The sequence below is a fragment of the Lycium barbarum genome, chromosome 11 (genome assembly GCF_019175385.1).
Source record: "Lycium barbarum isolate Lr01 chromosome 11, ASM1917538v2, whole genome shotgun sequence".
Classification (NCBI taxonomy): domain Eukaryota; kingdom Viridiplantae; phylum Streptophyta; class Magnoliopsida; order Solanales; family Solanaceae; genus Lycium; species Lycium barbarum.
In genome coordinates, this window is record NC_083347.1 from 108,589,484 (window position 1) to 108,608,698 (window position 19,215).

General features: G+C 38.3%; 1 protein-coding gene across 2 annotated transcripts; it reads right to left on the minus strand.

Annotated features, from left to right (window-relative positions):
• Nucleotides 1-4,303, minus strand: LOC132617536 (high mobility group B protein 3-like). 2 transcript variants are annotated; one of them, XM_060332554.1, is made up of 4 exons: nt 2,998-4,303; nt 1,930-2,340; nt 1,240-1,640; nt 1-650 (listed from the first exon to the last, which is right to left on the minus strand). In XM_060332554.1, the coding sequence occupies exons 3-4, from the start codon at nt 1,508-1,510 to the stop codon at nt 241-243; spliced, it is 681 nt and encodes a 226-aa protein (XP_060188537.1). In that variant the 5' UTR covers nt 1,511-1,640; nt 1,930-2,340; nt 2,998-4,303; the 3' UTR covers nt 1-240. The 2 variants fall into 2 exon arrangements, with proteins under 2 accessions (XP_060188537.1, XP_060188538.1); XM_060332555.1 differs by lacking the exon at nt 2,998-4,303 and having other exon boundaries at nt 1,930-2,975.
• Between the last annotated feature and the right edge of the window lie 14,912 nt (nt 4,304-19,215).

Sequence of the window (19,215 nt, forward strand, 5' to 3'; positions counted from 1 at the left end):
TCAACATCAACAGTATTTTACCAACAAAATAACCAATAATTAGCTAGAGAGTAATAGATGGAAATCCATATACAAGCCAAGAAAGACAAAAGCCCAGTTGAATTACATATATTTAAGCAGTATGAAATTAAATAGAAAGCACATAAATTATTGTGCTTTAAAAGCAACTGCTCTAAATTCCATCTTTTTCTTCCCTACGAAACCCCCAAAAAGAAGAACCGATCATGAAAGTGCAATTATCTAACTGGAAAAGAAGAAAGTATACAAGTTGTCATCCTCATCTTCCTCTCCACTTCCCTCTTCGTCATCAAACTCGGAACCTGACTTGTCAGAATATTCCTCTTCTTCAGTAGCCACTAGCCTGTTATACACATTCGTTCTCTTTGCATACTCTAGCTTCCTTTTCTCTTCCTCCGCCATATAAGGAGCTTTCTCAGCATCTGACATCTGCTTCCACTTGCTTCCACCAGCTTTCGCTACAGCAGCGATAGATTTGATGCTTGGATTCTGCTCACAGAACTGCTTTCTAAACTCCTCCATGAAAATGAAGTAAGCACGTGGTTTATCAAGATCCCTGGCAAGCCTTCTTAGTCCCTGAGATTTCTTCTTCGTGTGGAATACATAATTAGATTTGGCATTGGATTTATCTCCTTCATGATCAGGAAACTGTTACGGTTGGCAAAATGAACGAGAGAGAAAAACAAAAAGATAGTCCCTAGCTCTGATATGGCGCGAGTATATGGACTGAAAGGGAAGTCTTTGGTGAGGGAGTCCAAGAGGATCTCATACTTATGGTCAGAATAACATACATGTCTCTAACTAGACCAAAACAAGACTCCGTCTGTTTCAATTTATATGGCTTCATTCGGAGTACGAGGGTCAAACTAACTAATGTTCGATGTGAATTCGGATATAGAATCTTCAATCATTTTGAAATAAAATTTGCATATTTAGAAACTACATAAAAAGTATTATAAGTCACAATAATTAACAATTCAAAATATTTAGAAAGTATTTGAAAGATTTATGGTCAAAGAAAATATCCTTTGACTGTCCAAATAGCAACTAGGACAAACAAATTGAAATGGAGGGAGTAACAAATATAGCAAACTTAATACAAGTCCAGCAACAATTAGGAACCAATCCCAATTAGTCGGTATGATATAACATCATTTGTGGATGAACTGAAAACAGTTAGATATACAAAACATATAATTAAAGAGACCGATCAATGTTTACCTAAATGTGCGTAGCAAGGATTTTCCCCATCTTTGGATGCAACAACCTCGGACCTTGACTTGTCAGATTCCTCTTCTTCAGCAGCCATTAGCCGGTGATAAAAATTCATGACCTTTGCATATTCGACCCTCCTTTTATCTGCCTCTGCTATATAAGTAGATTTCTTAGCATCTGACATATGTTTCAACTTGTCTCCGCCAACTTTCTCGACAGCGTCAAAAGATTTGGTGTTTGGATTCACCTCCAGGCACCGCTTCTTAAGCTTTTCCATGAAAACGATGAAAGAACCTAGAGGCCTCTTAGGGTTGTCGAGATCACTGACAAGCCACCTAAACAAATCTAGTTCCACAATTTCTTCTTCAAGTGGATCATTTCATCAGCTTTGACATTGGATGTAACTCCTGTCATGATGAAACCTTTAGGGTTGAGAAAATGAACAAAAGACAGGATTTAACTCCCGCCGCACGTGGCATGGTATGGTGTGTGTATGTGGACCGAAAGGGAAGTAATGAGAAGGGCTTTGGTGAGGATCTCATACTTATAGTCATGGTAACATACATGTCGCGAAACTAGACTAAAACAATAACCAATATAGCAAATTTAATACAGGTGCAACAACAATTAGGAATCCTCTATCTAGATTAGTCGGTATGATCTAACAACTTGAAATGTATATAGAAACAATGTTACCTAAATTCGAGCAGCTAGGATATTCCCCGTCTTTGGAGCAACAGGATGGATCAATGCTTTCTTCCTCAGTGTCTGATGATGATTCTTTCGAATTTGTTGAAGGTTCAATATCCTCCTCTTAAGAGCTGCTGCTGAGTTCCTCGAAAGGTTGCCTCCCACGAAAGTTTCTACCACTTTTCTGAGTGTAGGGCACGACTAGGAACGTCGATTTGTCAACGAGTAAGAAAAGCAAGATGTCCCTGGCCTCAGTTTGTGATACACCCCAAAATGTGGCCAGTCTCCTTCACAGATGAAGAAATAGGAATTTTTTCTCATTATCTTTGCTTCCCACAACACCCCTTCATTCGTGTGCAGTAAGCAAGTCTTCGCCAACATCTTCTTGTGTTTGTTGATGAAAGTAGGCGGAATTTGCTAACAAATATCAAAGTCTCATGATTAGCAGAACTCAGTTCGAAGTAGAAACGGCAGTGAGAACAGGGCAAAGGCTTCACAGGACAATACAACTAAAATTTTAAACAGGGCAGAGCACAGCGAGTCAGACCCGAATATGAAATTTCAAATGGCATACACTAAAGAGATAATTACAGCTGATGCTTTTCGGTGATCTAATTTACAAAATATCCAGCAAATGTATAGGTTATGTATATATTTTGGCTAGCGCCTGTAATAATTTCGGTTGACGGGCCAAAAATGAAAGAAGCTCTATATTAAAATTGCATGGATGTGTTACAAGTAACACGAATAATTGGTGCTTTTGAGAGGATGGATATTACAGTTAGAAGTTCTATCTGTTTATCCACCATTCTTTTCCACCCCCTAATCTCTCTGATGATGTTATCTGTTATATGATTTATTACCTTGAACCCTCCAAAACATTTGAGAAAAATGTATTATTCATTGTTATGAGGGAGAACATTTGAGAAAAATGTATTGTTCATTGTTATGAGGGAGTTTCTTTCTACCTCCTCGAGGAAAATCACAAGTGAATGAAAATGCTTGGTTCCTTTTAATTTGATTTTGTCCAATAGCAAAAAGAAGAGAAAAAGCAAGAATTAAAGGATTGCATACCATACTTCTTTCGAATGCAAGTTAACCTGAAAATTGTTTGGACATAAACATTTTTTTCAAATTAGAGTTAGGTGCAAAACGAAATTAAATTCTTTAAGGACAATTGCCCTTGTATTCGCCATGATACATGATCAATTCACAGAACATATCGACCATAAACAAAAGATCCAAACCAAAGAAGGAAAAAAATAACATGAATCATTTCAGTGATGAAGGAATTAAAAAGATCAGCAAGTGCATGTTTAAATTAACTAACTTGTTCCCTAGCACACTCAACAAGTCACATGATGATATCATCCTCCTCTTTGGTAAGACGAGCCTTGTGCCTAGCTAGTATCTTATGGTTCCGAACCCCCAAGTGATGCTTACCGCGACCGGCCAGTGGAGAAGGAGGCTGCGCGTTCGTCGGGGTGTCGAAATTCTGGGCATCACTTTTTGGCAAATGATGAATATTTGTCTAGTCGGAATCAAACACTACTGTAGAAAAAAACTGTTGTTGGTGCTGGGGAATTAATGAATCGGTGATAAAACCCTCCTGCAAAAACACCTTTCTATGGCGAGTTCCTTTAACCCACCTCAGATTTCACCTCACTTAAAGGAATTGATGAATCGGTGGTAAAACCCTCCTACAAAAACACCTTTCTATGGCGAGTTCCTTTAAACTACCTCAGATTTCACCTCACTTAAAGGAACTCACCATAGAAGGTGTTTTTGCAGGAGGGTTCCACCACCGGTTCATCAATTCCCCGACAGCAACAACAACTGGAGGTTTTTTCTGCAGTAGCAACTGATACCGACTCAACAAATGTTCATCCTTCGCCAAAAGGTGATGCCCAGAATTCCGAAACCCCGGCAGTCGCGCAGCCTCCTTCTCCACTGGCCGGGCGTCGTAAGCATCACTTGGGGGTTCGGGACCGTAAGATACTAGCTAGGCTCGAGGCTCGTCTTACCAAAGAGGAGGATGATATCATCATGCGACTTGTTGAGTGTGCTAGGGAACAGGTAATTTAATTAAAGGTGCACTTGCTCGATCTTTTTAATTTCTTCATCAATTAAATGATTCATGTTCTTTTTTTTTTCCTTTTTTGGTTTGGATCTTTTGGTTATGGTTGATACATTCTATGAATTGATCAGGTGTCGGCGGCGGTACAAGTGAGGTGGGGGAGCGTTTGTCACCCTAATTTTTATTGTTTTTATGTACTTTTATTCCTTTTTAGCCTTCAAAAATTTAATCTCTAGAAATTACTCCTATACCCCTCCTCTGATTTCTTAGGGATCGTCTTGTTCAAAACCAAGATATCCTAGGATTATATCAATCTCACCTATTATATGAGATAAGTGATACCAAGATTTTGGTATGAAAATAATATTGGTTTCCGCTAATACCTCCATCCAAACATGAAATAAATTTAATCTTAAAATTGATCCTGGGATAATCCGCCTAATCCCTTGAACCAAACGTACTTAAAGAATTTAATTTCATTTTGCGCCTAACTCTAATGAATTTCAAATTACAAATACTCACTTATACTTCAAATACTACTTTATTTAAAATAGTACCAAACTTATGTCTTAAGGGCTATTGTACAAATAATTAAGATAGTAATAAAATACAAAAATCATCAATGACTAGTAAACATTGACAGTTACAAACAACAAAAAACTATTCACAGCAAAAGCAAGGCAGGACTAATTACCTGAAATAACTCAGACACTACTGAATGCATTTGAATAATCCCACTTTTAAACACCCAAAACTTAACTTTTAACTTCAAGAAAATCAGTAAAAAAATAAAAGTTTTAGGCCTCAACAACCAAAAAGAAAAAAGAGAGTAAAGAATAATGATAAGGGAAAATAACACTCTATGTCCACTTGGAGAAAATATTTACCCGAAATGGCCCTTTTATACATTATTATACACTCTATGTCTATTAGGAGAAAATATTTACCCGAAATGGGCCTTTTATACATTATTTACACTCTATGTCTATTCGGATAAAATATTTATCCAAAATGGCTCATATTTCTAATATTACACGAAATGGCCCTTTTATACGTTACAACAAGAACAACATACCCAGTGAAATCCCACAATGTGGGGTCTGAAGAGGGTAAAGTGTACGCAGATCTTACCCCTACAATGTAGGGAGACTGTTTCCGAAAGACCCTCGGCTCAAGAGAAAGGATGGCGAAAAAAGGTCAGATAAGGACAAGTAATTCAAAGCAGTATGAAAATGAAATAGAGCAAGATCGAAGACCATGATAAACAATCTGAAAAAAGAACAGATAAATAAAATGCTCGAAGTACAAGAAATAACAGATAGTAGCAGAAAATCAAGGACAAGAAACTACAGGGCAAAACTGAGAATACTAAGTCGAATGACGAAAATAATACTTAACCTACTGGGAAGGAAAATACTACTAGTCCTACCATTGGCCTTCTATCCTGATCCTCGATCTCCACACCCTCCTATCTAGGATCACTAGTTGCACGAGGCCCGGGCGGAAAATACTACTAGTCCTACCATTGGCCTTCTATCCTGATCCTCGATCTCCACACCCTCCTATCTAGGGTCACTAGTTGCACGAGGCCTGGCCAAACTCAATGTATAAAAAAAATAAAAAATAAATCAAGTAAGTATAATTTATGTTATATTTTTCTAACGCATAATTAATACTATAATTAGTTGCAGTTAATCTCATTCTTTTAAATAAATTTCATAATTATTAAAGTTCCTTAGTTATATAATTGGATAAGCTTTAAAGAAAAAATTTCTTTATAGGTAAGCAAGTTTAGCAGGAAAATTAGCAAACATGTAAGGGGCACAAGTGATTCAATATTGTATAAACTAACACAATAAATTATGACAATTGCAACTCAACATTTTTATGAACTTGTGAGCATGCGATTTTTAGTTATAGATGGAGAAGAGATTTCTATTGATGTCTATTAATTTTCCATCATTATTTTGTGTGTCATGGGTTTATGCTAGTTAAAATGGTGATTTTAGCTTAACTTTAGATGAAATTCAAGAAATATTTAAATTCATTAAGATGAATCTCAAGAATGAATTTACTTCTTCAGATATACTTTACACTCGAAAAAAATGAATTCTCAGTTAACCAAATAAGAAATTTTAAAGACAATTTGATATTTACTGATGACGTTTCCTTCATTTTCAACACTCTAAGGCACCATTCTAAATTTCTACTTTTAGTATTTTTAATGCATCATAGATATTCTCTAAGAAAGGAATAAAAAATTTCATAAACTTTTTTACTCAGTTTTCAACAACGTAACTAATTACAGGAGGATTGCACTTTATTTAATGTGAATAATATATAATCTCATTCAAATATACGATTACCAAAGTTTAGGATAGTTTTAACTTCTTCTCCTTTTCATTTTCTTCATCCCCAATATAATTGAACAATTGTTTTTTTTCAAAAAAATTAAAAGTTCTTGTCCTTTTCCCCAAAAGATGCAATTTTATTGATTCTTGAAATTATTTTACACACTGTACATTAATATACTAAAATTCATTGCACTAAACTTACAAAAAAAAAACATTTAATAATTGAAATATATATTTTTTGAAAAACGAAACTTTTTTATGACAACTTCTTATTAATAATTTCAACTATTTTGTACCAACTATTTTTTTTTACTAAACCAGTAAAAGAGTAAATTTTGATCTTTGTTAAAGAAAAACATAAAGTAAGGAGTATCGAGAAATTAGTCGTGGATGAGAAAAAAAAGTGTTAAGTGCAATTTCAAATAAACATGTTTCCAAAAACTTTACCATTGATGGAATGTTTCTGTTTAAACTCACTTATGCGTATCTTGAACTCATATAAAATTTTAATTTTGTTTTTTTATTTAAATTAATGAATTTTCATATAAGAAATCATATTAAATTGATACTATTTGATTAAGGATAATTTTGTAAAAATACTACTTATTTTCGAGAGGTGAGTGATTTTTTAAGGATTGTGTCCAAGTTAAATATATCATGTAATATGAACTGGAATAAAGTTTTAAAAGGGATCATTAAAAATTACTACTCTATTATATTTCAATTATAAAGGCCCAGATGTGTTGGAAAAAAAATGCCCAGATTTAATGATTTAAGAAAATGAATAAGGACAAAAAACGGCATGGGAACAAGCAATTGCAGCAGACACGTTTCCTCTTTTAAGGACCCCTCTAAGGCTGTGAGGACGACTAAGTTTGGGGGTTCTCGTTTATATAGAATAATGTCCTATGTAAGTTGAAGACTTGTCATGTCCTGCCTGATTATCTCTCTCCAGTACTTCTTCGGCCTACCGCTATCGCTCCTCCAACCCTCCATCGACAACCTCTCACATCTCCTCATCGGGGCATCTGTGTCTCTCGCTGGACACAGATACCCCGATCTCAGTCTCGCCTCTGCATCTTGTCTGCCACAAAGGCTACTCCCATCTTTTCCCGAATAACTTCATTTCTGACCCTATCTCTTCGAGTAAGCCCACACATCCATCTCAACATCATCATCTCCGCCACTTTCATCTTCTGGTCATGAAAGTTCTTGACTGACCAATACTCCACTCCATATAACAGCGCCGGTCTAACCGCTACTCCGTAGAACTTCCCTTTAAGTTTTGGTGGTACCTTCTTGTCACATAAGACGCCAGATGCGAGCCTCTATCTCAACCACCCTGCCCCAATATGATGCATAACATCCTCGTCAATCTCCCCATTATCTTGGATCATGGCCCCAAGGTACTTGAAAATCCCTCTCTTTGGGACGACTTGCGAGTCCAACCTCACTTTCACGTCCGCTTCATTTGTCACCATGCTGAACTTGCACTCCACGTACTCTGTCTTCGTCCTACTCAACCTGAACCCTTTAGACTCCAGGGTATGTCTCCAAACCTCCAATCTGGCGTTCACCCCACTCCGTGTCTCGTTGATCAAGATAATGTCATCTGCAAATAACATACACCATGGAACCTCTCCTTGAATGTGGCTCGTCAATACATCCAACGCTAAGGCAAATAAAAACAGGCTAAGGGCTGAGCCCTGATGTAACCCCATCACGACTAGAAAGTGTCTAGAATCTCCTCCCACTGTCCTTACCCGGGTCTTAGCTCCATCATACATATCCTTGATCGCCCTAAAGTATGCTACCGGTACCACTCTAGCCTCGAACCATCTCCAGATGACTTCTCTTGGGACTTTTATACATTATTATATACTTTTATACAAGGTTGATACATTTTTTACGGTAAGTGTATAATGTTATATATCGTGTGTATAAACACTGTTGTAAAAAAATATGCGGATGTAAATTAAAAATATGGCTATATGGGTGTAATATTTTAGGTTGGATTGTATATTATTGAAATTATCCCTGATAATAAACTTCAACTTGCGGGATTACACTAGGTACGTAGCTGTTGTAGTACTCACTAAGCGTTAACTCTTTTCAATAAAATTCATATCACAACACAATTTCAAAGGGCTCTGTGCAAATAATTAAGTAACATACAGTAATAAAATACAAAATCTTCAATGAATTTAGTGAATAGAAGGAGACGTGGGTGGGGGTGTATCTTAAAATTTACAAACAGCAAACAAATATTCACAGCAAAAGCAAGTCATGACTAATTACATAAAATATTTGAGAATTGCTCTTTCCGTCCCAATTTATATGACATTCTTTTCTTTTTAATCGGTCCAAAAAGAATGACACGTTTCTACTCTTTTACCCTTAATGAAATAATTTCTAACCACACAAATTTCTATGATTTGTTTTAAATCATAAATTTCAAAAAAATTCCTTTATTTCTTAAGCTTCGTGTCCAGTTAAACTCAAACACCTACATATAAAATGGGACGGATGGAGTCCTGAATGGTTTTGAATTATTCCACTTAAATACCCAAAACTAACTTTGAACATCAACAAAATCAGTATAAAAAAATGATACTAAAGTTAAAAAAAAAAAAAACTTAACTATTTTATGCATAAAATCTTCATTAGGTAAAAGCAAGAGAAATGATGGATGGTTGGTGGGGTAAACTAGCATTTTTGAGAAATTGAAATGATCACAGTAAATAAAAAATGAGGAGGTGGTAAAAATGCTTCCTACAACTTGCAGCACATCAGTGAAAAGCAATGGAAGACGGCGAAGAAGGGCAACAGAAGGTTCTTGAAAGGGTAAGTAAATAAAAATAATGATGGTGAAACGAAATGAAAGAAATAAAATGAGAGGAACACAATTTTCTTGGGTGATTTGCTGCTCATGGTCTGTATAATAGGGCATACGTCAAAAGTTTTACCAAAGGGAAAAAAGGTTAAACTTGAAGGTTTACCTTGGACAAATACATATAAAGGAAAAATACATAAAAATCCTCCAACCTATAGTCATATTAACATGGACTATTTAATTATAGATGACTTTTAAGTTTTAAAATTGAGTGGAGATTACACAAGTTTTAATTATTGAGTATAGGTGATGATTTTTTTGATTAGTGATTAAGGGGTTTTGATCTTGCCCAACAATTTCATTTTTGACACTTTGACCCTCAGCTTTATTTTTAACACTTTGCCTCCAAGTTTTATTTTTAACACTTTGCCCATGCCCCCACCCCGCCCCCTGGCCTTGCCCCCAGCCCCCACCCAATTTTTTTTTTTTTAAAAGATTATGATTTTTTTTTGTTTTGCACCCCCTCCCCCCACCCTCCCCCAAAAAAATTTTATTTTAACAAAACAAGTTTTGATTTTTTTTTTTGATTTTTGCACCACCTCCAGCCCCCTGCCACGCCCCCACCCTCACCCCTTACCCCCACCAAAAAAATGTTTTTTTAAAAAACATTTTAGAAGTTTTTTTTTGCACCACCCCCGCACTTCCAAAAAAATTAATTTTATTTTTAAATTTTTTTGAAAAGTTTTTGCACCACACAACCCCCCCCCCCCCACCCTCCCAAAAAAAAAAATTAATTTTATTTAAAAAAAATTGAAAAGTTTTTGTTTTTGGTTTTTTGCACCACCCCTAGCCCCCCACCACGCCCCCCGCCCTTGCCCTCCCACCCCCCACTAAAAAAATGTTTTTTTTAAAAAGATTTTAAAAGTTTTTTTTTGGCACCACCCACCCTCCCAAAAAAATCAATTTTATTTAAAAAAAAAAGTTTTGAAAAGTTGTTAATTGCACTGTGTTGTAATAATAGTAATTTGTTGAAACTTTATGACATTTTAATGATGTTCTTTTTTAGAATGATAATTTCTGTTCTTGGTGTTTGTGAACTTGGTATAGATGATATGTTGATCGTGTTCAAAGCACAAATGTGTGTATTCTTGTTAATAAATTGCTGAACAATTTCTAACAAGTAATGAATTTGTTGCAACAGCTCTGTAACTTGTTGGGTTTTATCCAACACGTAACAGAACTTGTTGCAGCAACTAGTATCTTGTTGGGTTTTATCTAACTGCTAAAAGATTTTCAACAAGTAAGCAATCTGTTGCAACAATTGATAGGCCTTGTTGCAGCAACTAAGTTACATGTTGGGGTTTTTCCAACAAGTGGAGTGACTTGTTGCAGAAACTCAGAAACTGGGTAACTTGTTTGTTTATCCAACAAGAGTAAGGACCTGTTCAATAACTATGTCACTTGCTGCAATAGATACTATAGTTGTTGCAATAGATACTACACTTGCGCAACAGATACTATAGTTGTTGCAACAGATACTACTTGATTCACCCATATTTAGTGATCAACAAAGGGAATCAATGATATTTAGTGATAAACAAAAGAAATCAACGATATGTAATGATCAATATATAATACTTAATCAATTTGATTGTATTTTGAGTCAGGAAAGATGATCTACTAAGTCAGTATGCACTAAATCCAATGACCATTAGAGTGAATTGATGTGAACTACTTGATTCACCCATATTTAGTGATAAATAAATGAAATCAACGATATGTAATGATCAATATATAATACTTAATAAATTTGATGGTATTTTGAGTCAGGAAATATGATCTACTAAGTCAGTATGCACTATGAACTACTTGATTCACCCATATTTAGTTATAAACAAAGGAAATCAATGATATTTAGTGATCAATGTATAATACTTAATCAATTTGATGTATTTTGAGTCAGGAAAGATGATCTACTGAGTCAGTATGCATTATATCGAGTGATCATTAGAGTGAATTGATGTGAACTACTTGATTCACCTATATTTAGTGATAAATAATGGAAATCAACGATATTTAGTGATCAATGCATGATACTTAATCAATTTGATGTATTTTGAGCTAGGAAAGATGATCTACTAAGTCAGTATGCACTAAATCGAGTGATCATTAGAGTGATTTGATGCGAACTACTTGATTCCCCTATATTTAGTGTTAAACAAAGGAAATAAATGGTATTTAGTTGTGAAATTACCACAGGTGACTTGTGGGTATGCCAACAATATATCAATATCACAATACCAGAAATAGGTATGCTAGCAATATATCTAAACCACAAATACCACGGTGGATATGCCAAAGATATATCCCAATCAATATGAATAACAGGATCTAATCTCTATGAATAAATCATGGCATCAAGCCAGTACAATAGAACAGTTAAACACAACACAACGGGGTGGCTAGTCCCAACACACAACAAGGCCCAACCTAAGGCAATATCCAATCCAACTTCATACCCGAGGTTCACATGCTGTCTCCGACAATAAAATCTAAATCTATGCTTCGCTATACGAAGTCTCACCAAGGGTAAGCCATAACCTACCTGGATAGCCGAACCGCAACACCAACAACTCACTCCTTTGCCTTGCCTTTCCGCTGAACCTCAGAACTAAAGTAGTCTAAGCATAATCGAATTCTAGATTAGAAATCATGAAGAATGATATTAATATTGCTATTATTCAAATTATGTCAATTCTAACTCTAGAAATTGGGAAAACAGGCCCACAAGGGCAAAACGGGAAATTTGAAAGCAAAATATCAAATTAAGCATTAGGTGATCATAACCCAACCACTAATTGCTGATTTAACTCAAGGATTAGCCTAATTTTGATTTCAAGCAAAACACCCCAATTTAGGTATAAACCCTAACTCTTTAATTCTGAAATTCAACACTAGAATTGGAAGATATATGATTAATAAGCTTAGATTCATCAAAATCTACCACAAATATCATCAATTTATCATTAATAAGCCTAGGGACAATGCTCTTCAAACCCTCCTTCAACTTCCATCACTATGGGTTTATTTAAAGGGAAGGGAAAATCTAAGATGATTATGATTAAAGGAAGAGTGAAGGAATGAGCAAGGTTGACCTCTAAGAATATCTCTAAGATGTCTCCAAGAACTTTTCTCGAAAGCTGTAGTTTCGAAATGGGGAAATAATGAGGGTCTAAGGGTTTTTAACACTTCATTAACTTTACAAAACTGCCCGTCACCCGCTTTAGCGGCACTGGGACCGCCTCAGCGGTGCCGCTTAAGCGGTCAGCGATCAAGTCAAAGGGCCTGGGACCACTCCAGCGTTGCCGCGGTGCTAGTGCCGCCAAAGCGGGCACCCGACACTAGAAAACTTCCACCGTTTCACAATTTGATCTGATTTTTCGTCTAGTTTCTGAGGCCATCTGCTCACATACCAACACATAGACACACATAAAAACGTGCTATGAACGCGCCCGTGGCCTCGAAATTCCCAACGGAGGTCTCGTTGACCGAGTCAACTCCCGACAAATAATTTCCAATTTCCCTACCCAAGTCTCAAAATGCATCCGAGTGCATTGGGAACCGAACCACATACACCCATAAGTTCTAAACGACTTTCCGGACCTCTCGAAATCGACAAAATTTGGAAAAAGGTCCGTTTACCCAAAAGTCAACTCCAGGTCAATAATTTCACTTTAAGCCTATTTTTCACAAAAGTTGCTCGAATCCGTTCTAGAAACCTCGGGAAGCATGCCACCGGTCCCCTCGAGTCAAAATGAGCTAATCAATGCTCGGGAAAAGGGCGAAAAATACCGGAAAGACTATAATGACCAAACGGGTCGTTACATCAGATACCAGTTGAACCGTCGCTCGTCCTCGAGCGAAATAAGAGAAAAGAAGCAGAAAATACCTGGATCAGTAAACAACTGGGGATATCGGCTACGCATGTCGGACTCGGTCTCCTAAGTAGCCTTTTCAATAGGATGGTGCTTCCATTGCACCTTCACTGAAGTAATCTCTTTCGACCTCAACTTCCGAACCTGCCAATCCATGATCGCGATAGGCTTCTCCTCATAAGTCAAATTCTCGTCAAGCAGTATAGAATCTCAACGGATAATGTAGGTACCGTCGGCATGGGACTTCTTCAGCATCAAAACATGAGAAACCGGATGAACTCCCGCCATGCCCGGCGGCAATGCCAACTCATAAGCTACATCACGATACGATCAATAATCTCAAATGGACAAATATATCTGGGGCTCAACTTGCCCCTCTTACCAAACCTCATAACACCTTTCATGGGTGAAACCTTCAACAGAACCTGGTAACCAATAGCGAACTTCAAATCCCGAACCTTAGAGTCCGCATACATTTTTTGCCGACTCTGAGCTGCCAACAACTTGGCCTGAATGACTCTCACTCTATCGAGGGACTCTCTCAACAGATCTTTGCTCCAAGGTCAAGTCTTAAACTCATCAAACCAACCAATCGGAGATCTACATTTCCTACCATATAAGGCCTCAAAAGGCGCCATACCAATACTCGAATGGTAGTTGTTATTGTATGCAAACTCTACCAAGGGAAAGTGCTGGTCCCAATGACCACCAAAATCAATAAACATGCTCTTAACATGTCCTCGAGAACCTGAATAGTCCGCTCAGACAGGCCATTGGTTTGGGGATGGAAAGCGGTACTAAGATCCAATCAGGTACCCAACTCCCCATAAAACGCCCTCTAGAACCGAGAAGTGAAACTAGTACCCCGATTAGATACAATAGAAATAAGAACCCTATGAAATCTCACAATATCCTGAATGTTTATCTTGGCTAACTTTTCCGCGATATAGGAAACTTGAACTGGAAAAAAGTGAGCAGACTTAGTCAACTGATCAACTATCACCCAGATAGAATTAAACTTGCCAAGGGTCTTCGGAAGGCCCGTGACAAAATCCATGGTAATCCTCTCCCACTTCCACTCGGGAATGGGCATCCTCGGAAGCACCCTACTGGGTAGCTGGTGCTCATACTTTACCTGCTGACAATTTCCACACTTAGCCACAAAATTAACTATATCTCCCTTCATCCGACGCCACCAATAGTTTTGTCTCAAGTCACGGTACATCTTAGTTGCCCCCGGATGAATGGAATAGCGAGAGCTATGAGCCTCAGATAAGATCAACTGTATCAGATCACCAACACAGGGAACGCGTACGCGTTCTCTAATCCTCAAAATGCCCTCAGAATCAATCACAGCCTCCTTGGTCTCACCGTCATAACTCTATCTCGATTCTTGCTCAATTGAGCATCCTCAAACTGATGAGTCCAGATCCAATCCCACAAGGACGACCTCGCCTCTATACAATCTAAAATCATGCTCGGGGCCGAAATATCAAGACGGACAAAACTGTTGGCCAAAGTCTAAACCTCCATGGCCAACGGACGCTCGAAAATAATCAATCGAGCTAAACTCCCCATACTCACTGCCTTGCGACTCAAGGCATCAGCCACCACATTGGCTTTCCCGGGATGATACAAAATAGCGTTGTCATAGTCCTTCAGGAGCTCCATCCATCAGCGCTGCCTGGAATTAAGATCTCTCTAGGTGAACACATGCTGAAGACTACGGTGATTGGTGAAAACCTCACAATGAACACCGCACAAATAATGCCTCCAAATCTTCAAAGCGAAGACCACGGCTAACAACTCCAAATCATGGGTAGGGTAATTCTTTTCATAGACCTTCAACTGACGGGAAACATAAGCTATCACTCTACCCTCTTGCATCAACACCGCACCCAAAACCTTACGCATGGCATCATAATAGACAGCGAAACCTTTAACCTTCACAGGTAGTGCTAAGATCGGGGTCGTAGTCATAAGAAGCTTGAGTTTTTGGAAGCTCTCCTCACAGTCATCCGTCCACTAGAAGGGAACATCCTTCTGAGTCAACCTGGTCAACGACGAAGCAATGGCAGCAAAACCTTTCACAAAGCGATGATAATAACTGGCCAAACCCACAAAACTATGAATCTCAGTAATAGTAGTGGGTCTCGCCCAACCCCTCACAGCCTCAATCTTTTGTGGATCAACCATAGTCCCCTCCTTAGACACCACATGACCCAAGAATGCTACAGATTCTAACCAGAACTCACACTTAGAAAACTTAGCAAATAACCGGTGCTTCTTCAACAGCCCAAGAACAGTGCGGAGATGGTCCTCATGCTCCTCTCTACTCTTGGAATACACCAAGACGTCATCAATAAATAAAATCACAAAAGAGTCAAGGAATAGCCTAAAGATGTCATTCATCAAAGTCTTAAATGCAGCCGGGCCATTTGTAAGCCCAAACGACATCACTAGGAACTCATCGTGGCCATATCTCGTTCGAAATGTTGTCTTTGGAATATCCTCCGCCTTGATTTTCAGCTGGTGATAACCAGAACGCAAATCAATCTTCGAAAACACCGAAGCACCCTGAAACTGGTTAAACAGATCATCAATGTGAGGCATAAGGCATTTGTTCTGAATAGTGACCTTGTTCAATTGGCGGTAATCAATGCACATCCTCATGATCCCATCCTTACAGGAGCACCCCAAGGGGAGACACGCGGTCTAATGGACCCCTTGCTCAACAAATCCTGTAACTATTCCTTAAGCTCCCTCAACTCAGTAGGTGCCATCTAATACGGTGGAATGGAAATAGGACGAGTGCCCGAATCCACGTCGATACAGAAATCACTGTCGCGATCGGGTGCCATACCCGGCAGATCCGACGGAAACACCTCTGGAACTCGCTCACAAGATGCAACCGTCATATCACGAACATGAGCCAAATAAGCTAGACACCCTTTACTTACTAACTTCTTCGCCTGAATGAAGGAAATGATCTTCTTTGGAGTGGGACTAGGAGTACCTCTCCACTCAAGCTTAGGAATGCCCGGCGTGGCTAAGGTGACTGTCTTGGCATGACCATCCAAAATCGCGTGATAGGGAGAAAGCCAGAACATACCCAATAAAACATCAAAGTTCACCATATCGAGAATCATCAAATCTACTGTAACACCCCGCATCTTGGAACTGAGTTTAAGCTCATATCATTAGAGTTCTAGTGGAAACACTGAAGGTTTAAACGTTTTGCGAAAATGGTTGATAGGCCAATTTCGGGCAGCGATAACTCCTTGATCGGTTTGGAATTTGGGAAAGTAACCTTAATGAGGTTGTAGTATGTAGAAATACCTTTCTAACGATATAAGGACCAAGCCAATCAGAGATCGGAGCAAGGAGATATGATCGTCTCAATATGGCTAATAGTAAGACACTTGAAATCCTATAGAATCGGCTAAGTTTTCGATACATCTTCCTTCCAGTCGATTTTCGTGAATATCCGTTGGGAATTTGGGAAAACCTCCTTGATGAAAGTTGTATCCCTTTGAAATAGCTTTCCAACGGTATATTATGGGGTCAAACGGACATCTGTGCAAAACGTTATGCCCATTTTACTGAAGCCTATTCACTGGAAATTCTGGCTGCGTTACGGTGACGTTACGGGCCGTAACTCTTGTTACGGGCCGTAACAGTGAGCCGTAATACACCAAAAATTTCCAGAACCTCACTGGAAATTTTCACCAAGGTACGGTACCAAGTTACGGTCCGTACTTCGTGTTACGGGACCGTAACATGGGGCGTATTTTGGTCCGTAAGTACGTTTCGGGTCACCTGACTTCGAGAGGCCATAACCCTATCATAAATTGGGAACTTGTGAAAACTCAAAGAACGAAAGTTGTAGATAATTGAAATGTCTTTCCAACCATAGGTTGTGGGCTCACAGGTGACATCGGGATAGGGAGATATGGACGTTTTAAGACAGAAAAGTCCCAACCTGATTTCAAGTTGGGTCAAACCCATTTCCCCTTGGTATTTAAGGGAAATGTTAACCCTAGCAGCCACATTTCATCACATTTTCAGATTTTAGAGAGAGAGAGAGAGAGAGAGAGAGAGAGAGAGAGAGAGAGAGAGAGAGAGAGAGAGAGAGAGAGAGAGAGAGAGGAGAGTTAGAGAGAGAAAGTAGAGAATCAACCAAGTTGAAGGCCCCGAATCCCGAGGCTCGTGAAGGATAAAGTGTAGTACAAGTTGTTGCCGTCATTCTAAGCTAAAAATCGAACTTGGGGATGTTGATTTCGTGGTGACTACTCATAAAAGGTAATGTTTCTACTCCCTAATCATTTATAGTTGTGAATTGATGAATTCTTGATAATTGGGTTTGATGAAGAGAATTATATGAACTATGCTAGAGTTGTTGGATTGTTGACTTGGGATTGTTGTATTCATATGGGTGATGAAGAATGATGTTAATTACATCTAATTGAGATTGTAGAATTAGCTAGAAGTAATAGAATGGGGATTTGGTGAAGAAAACACCATTAATGAGGGTTGTGGAGCTTCATGCCCACCAAGTGTTTGATAAAATGCTTAGATGAACAAAGCATAGATATTGTTGCTAATATAGAATCCCTATGACCTGTATTGCTATAGATTAAAGTTGAAGGGATTGGAGGACATTGTGATACGCTCAAAAGCAGGAAGTTAAGGGATGTAGAGCTTCCATCCACATGTGGGAATCTCTACGTTCTTCCCCATGATCCGTTTCGTAAAATCTATGAAGTTCAAATCCTAGGGCATTAAACCCGACATATTGGTAGCCCGTAATTATGTATGTATGTACATGAATTTTGTATCTATGTTCGTTATTGTATTCCTAATCTTCTATTACGGATATTAGGAATCCTAGCTTAATCCATGAATCACGAATTCTTTCTCATGTGTTCTCATTATGTTCATATGAAACTGTATGATTTTATTTTGCAAGTTACAAGCATGTTTTCAAGTCAATTACAAATATATGATTATGAACTATCGTATTACTCATAAATCAAGAACATGTTTACAAGCTATTTCATGAAACCATGTTTATAAGCTATTTCATGAAATCATGATTACAAGACAAGTACAAGTTAATTCATGAAAGTCATGGGCTTCTTAGCCAACTATATTATGTTCATGTTTTGGGAGTTGCACGAATTACCGAGAAGGCTTAGCTAGCCTGAAACTATGTAGCCACTATAGGACAAGGATCGCTCCGCCCAGTTAGGACGATACCTTAATTTTACACTGAATGGATCCATCAGGCATGTTACCACCTTATACCCTGGCAAGGTATAGGGGCTCTGCTGGTCCGGCGAGGTACCAGACTCCACGTATTCATGTGGTGATATCATGTGTCGGTTTATGAAATGCTCTCCCTACTTATCATGTTTTAGTCATGTTATATATATATGTACTCATGCTCATGCTCATGTTCATGTCCAAGTTTTCAGTTTCAGTTCCTATCATGTTATTCCATGTCCCATGTTGTTTCTTTCAGTTGTTTTGCATACCAGTACATTCAATGTGCTGACGTCTCCTTTTATTGCCCGGGGGCCTGCATTTCACGATGCAGGTACGGATTTACAGGACGACGCTTCTGCTCATTAGGATTTGCACGTACTAGCTTATTGGTGAGCCCCATCTCATTCGGGGTTTAGACATTGTATTTCTTTATTTAGTTTTGCATCTAAAGGTATGCTGGGGGCCTTATCCCAGTAAGTATGTTTTCCAGTCAGACTCATGATAGAGGTTTCATAGACTAGACAAGTCAGTTATGTCATGTGAGACATTTGGAGTCGTATAGCCATTTTGGCTCACTCATGTTTAAACAAGTATTCTATTAAGTATTATGACTTACCATGTTTTATAAAGGCTCATCATGCATTCACGTTATATTCCGCTTATGTCATGCATCATGATGATTCAGCAAGCCATGTGGTTCGCTCGGTCACATGCAGTCAGGCACCGAGTGCCGTGTTACGTCCAGGCCATGGTTCGGGGCGTGACATCTACCCAAGTGTCATATCCCATAAAAGTAACCAAACAAGACCGGTAGACTTGATCAAC

Excerpts from the sequence above, each read along its gene's own strand:
- LOC132617536 (XM_060332554.1), bottom strand. The coding sequence starts at position 1,510 with ATGGAAAAGCTTAAGAAGCGGTGCCTGGAGGTGAATCCAAACACCAAA. Across the intron at positions 651-1,239 it reads TCCTTGCTACGCACATTTAG|GAGATAAATCCAATGCCAAA; the intron begins GTAAACATTGAT and ends CTGATCATGAAG.